Source organism: Penaeus vannamei, chromosome 43, assembly GCF_042767895.1.
Source record: "Penaeus vannamei isolate JL-2024 chromosome 43, ASM4276789v1, whole genome shotgun sequence".
In the NCBI taxonomy this organism is placed as follows: Eukaryota; Metazoa; Arthropoda; class Malacostraca; order Decapoda; family Penaeidae; genus Penaeus; species Penaeus vannamei.
This window is the reverse complement of record NC_091591.1, coordinates 9,275,479-9,283,777: the sequence shown is the minus strand read 5'-3', so window position 1 is coordinate 9,283,777 and position 8,299 is coordinate 9,275,479. Positions and strand designations below refer to the sequence as shown.

Below are 8,299 nucleotides of genomic sequence, written 5' to 3'. Positions count from 1 at the left end.
GTCAATTGTGCATTGATGCCAGTTCATCTGCACATGACATTAATCATCAATTCACACTTCAATTCAGAAACACGTCAAAATCTTTAAAAACACCTTGCATATCAGATACATTAAAAAAATATTCTCCACGTCCGCAATACGAAGTGAATAGAGAGGATCCAAATCCTTATCTCGACCCAACAACGTTGTATATATCAATCATCTATAATCTCGCCTGTCTTGTACCAAAGAAAGGGGAATCGCAGCGTCGGTCTCCCTGTTTTCTCTAATTTTCTGCCTTCGCTGGAGTCTCTGGACCGTCCACCAGCGCGTGCTTGGCGGGAGTTGAACACCGGGGCGATCTGTGGTCCATTCTTCCCTTGACTGAGTGTGAGAGACGTCTTATTCCTCTTGAAAAACATGCCTTGGTGACTAAGAGGCAGACATAGATTTTGACACCTTTCATCGACTTTTTTTTGTTGATTGATAATAAATATTTTGCTTGTCAGATAATTCATTTCTCTTTTGCTGACAGATATTGTGTTTGTCAATTGATCGGTATTTTTTTGTTGACAAAGACTATGTTTGGCAAATGATAGGTATTTATATGTCAGACTTTGTTCTGTGATAAATATATTGTTGCTGGCAGAGCCTTCCTTTGTCTAATAAATACTATCTTTTTGGTGATGAAGCTCTTCTTGTCAATGAGCATATTAATTTTGACTGTATTTGTCAAATGATTCTATTTTATTGACAGTGATTGTCAGAACTTTTTTTTGTTGTTCACAATTATTGTGTGAGATTAAGAATATATTTTTGAGGGCTAGAATGTCCAGTGATTTTTTTTTTCAGAAAGCTACTATGTTTGTCAAATGATATTTTATATTGGTAGACTTGTGTATGATTATTTATTTTGACAGGTACTGTTTCAGATTTTTTCATTTTGTTGTTAGAGGCCTTTAGGCTTATAACATCTATAAAGAGATCCTGCTCTCACCTATAAATGACCATGTTTTCCTGCACTATTGTGAGATTATTGCCATGAATAGACATATAAGAATATTCAGTTGCATAAGCTTATATGATTAAATGAATATATAGAAAATTCAGGAAGCAGACAAAAAGAAAAAGAAAAAGAAAAACAAAAATAAACCAATTTTAAAACAGCAAGTGTGTGTGCTCTGAAACACATGTAATAAACTTGAGCCAGAATCAGAAAGGTTATGGATATTTACCCTTTTGCCTCATTTGGCATCCAGTGTTGCCATAGTCTATAAATGCCCTCAACCTGTATGACATGTTATTTTGCCATGGCTTGTTGGAGCCCCATTCTGTATGGGATGTGTTCTTGCCATGATGACTATCTACAGACTGACTGTTTAATGTTATTTTGACCCAATAGGTATCACTTCTGATGATGTTTCATGACTGGTTGATAATTATGTGATGTACATAATTATGTATGTAACTATGGTGTATAATAATGACATATATAATTATGACATGTAATCAGTTGATTTGATGATATTTGATTGTGTGGATCTGACACACTTTGACCTGAATGGCTGGAAAGTAGCAATGGCTTTAATTTGTGGATTAGGGTACATGGTGTGACCTGATTGGGTAGTCATTGCAGCCATGGAAGGTTGAAGCTTTCACTCACTCTCTCACTCACATCAGCAACCACAGCCATCCATGTCGACAGCTCACCTGTTGAACTCAGGCTCCTCCTCAGAGGATGACTCTGGGAATGAGGTAATCACTAGTGATGAATCCGACTTCGATTTAGAGTTGGAGGCACAAAGTGATGATGAGCTTGACTTTGTATCAACATACAACACAACTGTGGACTCTGCTCTGGATAGTGATGAGCCTCTCTCTGTGCATGTCACAAAGACGTGGAACAGTAATGCTCCTGGGACGCCAGATTTCAGGTGGAGAAGGGCAGAAAATGTACCTAGAAAGCACTCCTTTAGTGGTTGCCCTGGTGTCAAGGTAGCATTAAATGAAGATTCTACCTCCCTGGACATATACCAGGAGTTCATGACAGAGGAGCTCATATCTTATATAGTGGAGGAAACGAACAGGTATGTAGAGTTGATACACATAGCTTTATCCATAGTACTGGTATATTCAAAATAGTAAAGGTGACCACTTTCATACACAAACTAGTTAATTCCATTTGGTTGTTTATAGATTCGCTAAGACTAACGAGGAAGCTAGGAGGCACGGCCGGAAATGGCGACCAGTAACACCTGCCGAGTTGCACGTCTACCTTGGACTGAGGCTGTTGATGGGCATCAACAGGAAGCCACGGCTGTCCTTCTATTGGTCCAGGAACCCGGGGGTTGCCATGTCCATTTTCCCCTCCACCATGCCTCGGGAGAGGTTCGAACAGATCTCCCGTAATCTACACTTCGTGGATAACGAGGCAGACCATGATGAGGAGGACAGACTGTGGAAACTGAGGCGGGTGTTGCAGTTATTAGGGGACCGTTTCAAGTCGATCTTTGTCCCTGACAAGTCCATTTCTATAGGTGAATCTTTATGGAAGTTTCGGGGCCGCCTCAGCTTCACCACCTACAATCCCAGCAAGCGGGCCAGATTTGGTGTGAAGGTTTACAAACTTTCTGCCAGTGATGGCCCGGGTGCAGGATACACAGCTGTGTTCCGTATATACACTGGAAATGATAAGGGGTCCATACCATCATCCCAGAAGGCAGTAGTGGACCTGATGGAGGCAGGCGACTTCTTCTGGAAGGGCTACACAGTGTATGTGGATAACTGGTACACTTCTCCGGTTTTATTCCATTTCCTGCAGTCCAGGAAGACTGGTGCTGTTGGGACAGCCCGTCTCAACTGCCGCCACATGCCACGTGATCTCCAGGTCAAGAAGCGGGGAGACATGGACTTCCGAAGCTCTCCAACAGGCATGCTGGCCTTGTCATGGATGGACACAAAACAAGTCAATATGCTGAGTACAGTCCACACATCGGGCATGGCAGAGATACAGCGTCAAGGAGGTCTGCGGGTGAAGAAGCCGCTATGCATCATCGCATACAATGATGGAATGAAAGGCGTGGACCTGGGTGACCAACTGGCTAATTCGTACCCTTCAGTGCGCAGGTCGCTGAAATGGTACAGGAAGATTTTCTTTTACCTTTATGACCTGGCAACAGTTAACAGCCATGCTGTTTACAAGTACCTTGGCCACAGAACAACACAGGTGGATTTCCGGCTGGACCTGGCGATGACTGTGATAAACCATTTCCTCCCAGATGTCGAGCCATACAGCAAGAGGGGGCGACCAGCAACTTTACCTTCCCCTTCCAGGTTTCAAGGCAGGACGCTCCACGTAGTGAAGGAAATTCCAGGAAAGAAGTACCGGAGATGTTTCCTGTGCTACAGGGCAGGGAAGAGGAAAATGACAAGAACCATCTGTGCAGGATGTCAGGTGTCCCTCTGCACATATGGATGCTTTGAGAGGTACCACTCTCAAAAGAATTTATAAATGTACATAGTACAATATGTACATGGTAATAAATGATGATGGGCTTGATTCTGTTTCGTGTTCTCCTTTTTGTAAAAGAAAAAGGCAGCCAAGCCCACAATCTGACCTCATATAAAAAATGAAGCTGCTTTTGAGCATCATAAAGGTGCTAGTTTCACTTCTGATTTTCTTCTCTTTCCCAAGTGTTGTACAAAAGAAAAAAGCAAACTACACAGTTTGACCCCTCATAAAAACTGATATTTTTGAGATTCAAAAAGGTACTGGATTCACTTCGTTTTTTTTTTCTTCTGTGTTGTATGACGGGAATGAAATCCACAGATTGACCTTTCATAAGGACAAATCACTACTAAGCATCAGAATGGCATTAGGGTTGCTGCTGTGCTTCATTTTTCCTTTATTTGCATTTGAAAAGAAAAAATGAGCTCAGTTCATACTTTGATCTACAAAAAGGCACCATCTTTTAGTGTCAAATTGGTGATGTCATCTCCTAATATGGAGAACTTGAAGCTTAAGTGCTTTAGTGTCTTCCTCCAATACAAACGCGAAAGGATGCATAGACCACACCATGCAAAAGGTGCAATATCTAAACATTCCTTATACAGAAAATAACAATCCTACATGATTGTGGCTAGATTCCTGCAAAATTGATGTGATTGTCTTTTCTTGGCTGTGCTGTGTCAGAAAAGATCCTTCAATGAGAGCCCTAGTGGCTGAAAACTAAACCAGTTAGTGAGGCGATTGGATTGATTTGCGAAACACTTTATAATGATAAGGTATGGAATCAATAGATTGACTACTACTGAATCCCTTTTCTTCTGTAAAATATTTATCACTAAATTGCATATATAACTAGAAGCACTCAGAGAGTGCACACCTCCACCAAGGCAAGAATGTCACTTGTGCAATGAAAATTATCACACTTTAAGAATTACATTAAAATAACCTCTTTCTCATGTACATTGGTGATGTCCATGTTTCCCTATCTCACAATGCAAATGAATTCTTTAAAACGGATCATGATCTGGATCATGATCCGTTCGCTGCCAAAATTTAATGGCATCTAAGTTGGGCCAGGGTACACATCTGGTAAAAATTGTATAAAAATCTTTTTAAGACTTTTTGTGTTATCATACTGACCAACTAACAAACTAAAACCAATGTTGCCAAAAATGTAACCACCTTGGCAGAGGTAATAAAATTTGATAGAACAACAACCATTTTGACAAACCAATTAGTATGGTCGTCGTCTTGTAACTTTTATCACCAGAATACCTTGAGCAGTGATGTAATGATGTGGATCCTAGAGACCAGTTGTAGAATTTAGTCACTACAATTACAGACTTCCCATATTTACAAGAATTCAGTCTTGCCAGTTTATGGTTGGTTAACCTTTGTTCGAGTCCTGTAAGTTCAGAATCTGTATTATTTTTTGCTGTGGCCTCTCTTAGGTATCTTGCTAAAAGAAATGCATCTCAGTAAATCTTATGGTTACAGGTGAAGGGTGTGAAGCAAAGATGTTGTCAGGTGGTCACGGAGAGGTCAACCCCAACTCGTCGTGGCACAGCAGCCGCGGAGCATGGCTCTCCTACCTTGCTGGAGTGCTAGCTCTGCATCTCTTCCTCCTTTCCATACCCATTCTGTCGATACCCACGGCATGGACTCTTACCAATGTCATACACAACCTGGTGAGTGTCTCTTATCAGGATATAATGGACAACCTGCATTTGTAAATTCTATACTTTACACAGAAGTAAGGAACCTTTTTGAATGTTTGCATGTTAGTGATTTCATAATGATATGGATTTGTCAGGAGTAGAAATTATGTCCTAAACCTTTGTAGAAATATGTGTACATGCATATAAAAAAAAAAAAAAAAAAAAAAAAAAATATATATATATATATATATATATATATATATATATATATATATATATATATATATATATATATATATATATATATATATATATATATATATATATATATATATATATATATATATATATATATATATATATATATATATATATATATATATATATATATATGTAGTCAGACAAATATTTATTTACATAGAAGTATATATACTTGCTTTGAATTTTCCTGTCATCATTATTACAAATTATATACAAAAATAATTGAATATGACATATTGCAGGCAAACTACTTGTTCCTGCATCAGATAAAGGGCACCCCTTGGCAGCTGCTGGACCAGGGGAAGGCCCGTCTTATGACTGCTTGGGAACAAATTGACTATGGGCAACAGTTTACCACTACCCGTAAATTCATCACCATTATTCCTATTGTCTTGTGAGTGCTCTGTAATTTGTGAATTTTACTTTTTGGGCGTATTAATTTTATCCTCTTATAAGTAGTTGTATTTAAAAAAAAATTCTGAGGTCCCTCTGAGAAGAGATGCAAATTGTAAACATTGAGTCACCTGATTACTTCTACTGTTTTTTTTTCCTCCCCATTTTAAGCAGACAGGTTATCAGCTCATTTAGGTACATTTTTATTGTTTTTGATTCCTTGTAACATTAGGGACAGATCAAGCTGTGCTAAGTTAAGATGTGTCTCACAAAAGTCCCTGCTACAAAAAGGATAAATGGCTATGGTAGCAAGTAGGAAAATCTCTGATATTCATATCCTGCTCTGTCCCACAACCTCATATGACCTATATAGTCACTTTGGGAGGTGAAACTTATCTATACTGAAATCACATCACAACTGAGGAAATCATGAGTCATCACAGAAAGCATTTAATATTCCGTCAGACTCTTACTTTAGGAAGAATTTCATTGAATGTTAGTATTTGGTAATCTTTCCTTTAACACTGAGGTATAAGACATGTTTTGCAAGGTAATGGTCAACAGTAAAATGTTGGTGTAAATTACATTAGACTCATTTCAGACATCTCTTCCTTTCCACAGTCTGAGAAGCAGTGTGCATAGCTACTTGCATGCATTAGTTTTATGCAAGCTACTGTTGCCAGATACTACTTAAATAGCAAATTCCTTGACCTCTGTAATTATAACTTAGAACTCTTGGGACTGCACTAAATGCAAATCAATTGTAGGGAGTCTCAGTTTGCTGTTTTATCTGATGATGCCTTAAAAAAAAATCAATTTACTCTGTATTACGGGTTAGGATTGGAAAGTTTAGCTAATTTTGTACTTTCATGGCCAAATAAAGTAGACAGACAGATTTTCAGTATCATGACTCACTGCTTGGTCAGATATGAATTGTGATGTTATAGAGAACAGTTTTTGGGTAAACTGTATAGTAAGTATTTATTTAATGTTTTGATTTTTTATTACTAAAATATTTCTAGAGTTATTAATTTTACTATGGTAAGGCACAGTTCAACTGGGCTTGTGTACATGCAGGTCCGGCCGTAAGCTCAGCTACTTGGGATGGACCATGTGACTTTGGTGCAAAATCTGAGGGCTGAGGGGAGCTAGTGACAACCTGACCTGGAGCATTCTTTTTCTTTGGGTATCTCCAGGCTTTCCAGGTTGCAATTAAACACTTATTGTCTGTAATTCACTTAAAGAAATTATCAATATCTTCAAGTATCTATAAAGTCAATAAAAGTTATATTAGAGTGTTTATGTAAAACATTTAGAGGTAATTATCACAATTTTTTTTTTTTTTTTTATTGCCAAAAACAAATACACAAGAAATGCTGAATTTGAAACTGAGGATCTACATTCACATTGATGGCCCATCAGACTGATGTTAATTTTGAATCAATAAATCAAACAAAAAGTACTATGTAGGGGGTAGTATTCTAGTGAGAGGCATGTGCTGTCTGGTATGGCAGTGCTTTTCACAGTTGAAACACTACGCCTGGCTGGGTACTCAGACACAAGTTAGGTCCTAGATGAAGACAAGGCCAGTTGAACTGCTTCTTTTCAGGTTGTCAGAAAACATGAAGTCTAAATTTGTTTAGGGATAACTTATTCTCAAGGTGGAGCTTAGGGCTTTCTCATGCTACACTATTCTCCTTCTCTTTCTCTCCCCTTTCCTTTTTTCTTTTTCTCCTCCTCCTCCTTGGTCTTCTTCTTCTACAGAATTAGAAATGATTATACTGTTTTCAGTAGGATATAATGAATTTTCTTTTTCTTCCTTTTCCTCTTAAGTCTTGGTGGTCTCTCAAGTTGGGACAAAAATAGAATTGACAGAAAGAGAATACTGATAAGAATTATGTTAAGGTACTTCATAAATTGTTTACTTAAAAGAGCTTCTTAGTTATTATTAAGAACAGATAAATAACTAGTCTGTGTTATCTTCAACAGGTTTCTTCTGACAAGTTTCTACACAAAGTATGAGTTTAACCACTTTGCAATCAACTTTGCCACACTGCTTCTTGTACTCATCCCCAAGTTGCCGCAGTTCCACATGGTGCGTCTCTTCGGTATTAATAAATACTAAAGATATGCTTGCCATATCAATATTATGGAACCTGCATCGGGCTGTTATCTCAGCCTCTGCTTTCACATTTCCTTAAGCTGTCGGTATTAACAGAACCGTCTTGCTAAGGAGCTAATTTCACCACCTGAGCACCAGTGCCACTATGACTCGAGCCAACTCTCAGAGATGCTGCTGGTACTCACATCGTAAAGGATAGATGGTACCAGTATTGAGCTGTGTTTATTCATGATGATTGGCAAGCAGCCTGGATATTACCTGTTGGACTTAATAGTGGCATTTGGCCATTCCTAAAATGATTCCAGATTTTGTATCTGTATTATATTGCCATCGTCAGTAGTTGGTCACTTGTGTATATATAGATTTCACTTCCTGCTA

At 38.4% G+C, this 8,299-nt stretch overlaps 2 protein-coding genes across 3 annotated transcripts in view; both read left to right on the top strand.

The window, feature by feature from the left end:
- Positions 1–204: 204 nt before the first annotated feature.
- Positions 205–8,299, top strand: part of ORMDL (Orosomucoid 1-like) — an 8,670-nt gene continuing 575 nt past the window's right edge. The window contains exons 1-4 of one of the 2 annotated variants that reach the window (XM_027369458.2): positions 205–369; positions 4,985–5,175; positions 5,649–5,800; positions 7,789–8,299. The exon at positions 7,789–8,299 is cut by the window's right edge and continues 575 nt beyond it. In XM_027369458.2, coding sequence (XP_027225259.1) covers positions 5,005–5,175; positions 5,649–5,800; positions 7,789–7,924 — 459 coding nt within the window. In that variant the 5' untranslated portion in view covers positions 205–369; positions 4,985–5,004 and the 3' untranslated portion in view covers positions 7,925–8,299. Of the gene's footprint in view, positions 370–4,244; positions 4,264–4,984; positions 5,176–5,648; positions 5,801–7,788 lie in introns of those variants that run through there. The other variant, XM_027369459.2, reaches the window with a different exon arrangement.
- On the top strand, positions 369–3,535 carry LOC113817404 (piggyBac transposable element-derived protein 4). Its single transcript, XM_027369457.2, has 2 exons — positions 369–2,066; positions 2,176–3,535. Exons 1-2 carry the CDS (start codon positions 1,675–1,677, stop codon positions 3,488–3,490), a joined length of 1,707 nt encoding a protein of 568 aa, XP_027225258.1. The 5' UTR covers positions 369–1,674; the 3' UTR covers positions 3,491–3,535.

Excerpts from the sequence above, each read along its gene's own strand:
- LOC113817404 (XM_027369457.2), top strand. The coding sequence starts at position 1,675 with ATGTCGACAGCTCACCTGTTGAACTCAGGCTCCTCCTCAGAGGATGAC. Across the intron at positions 2,067-2,175 it reads ATAGTGGAGGAAACGAACAG|ATTCGCTAAGACTAACGAGG; the intron begins GTATGTAGAGTT and ends GGTTGTTTATAG.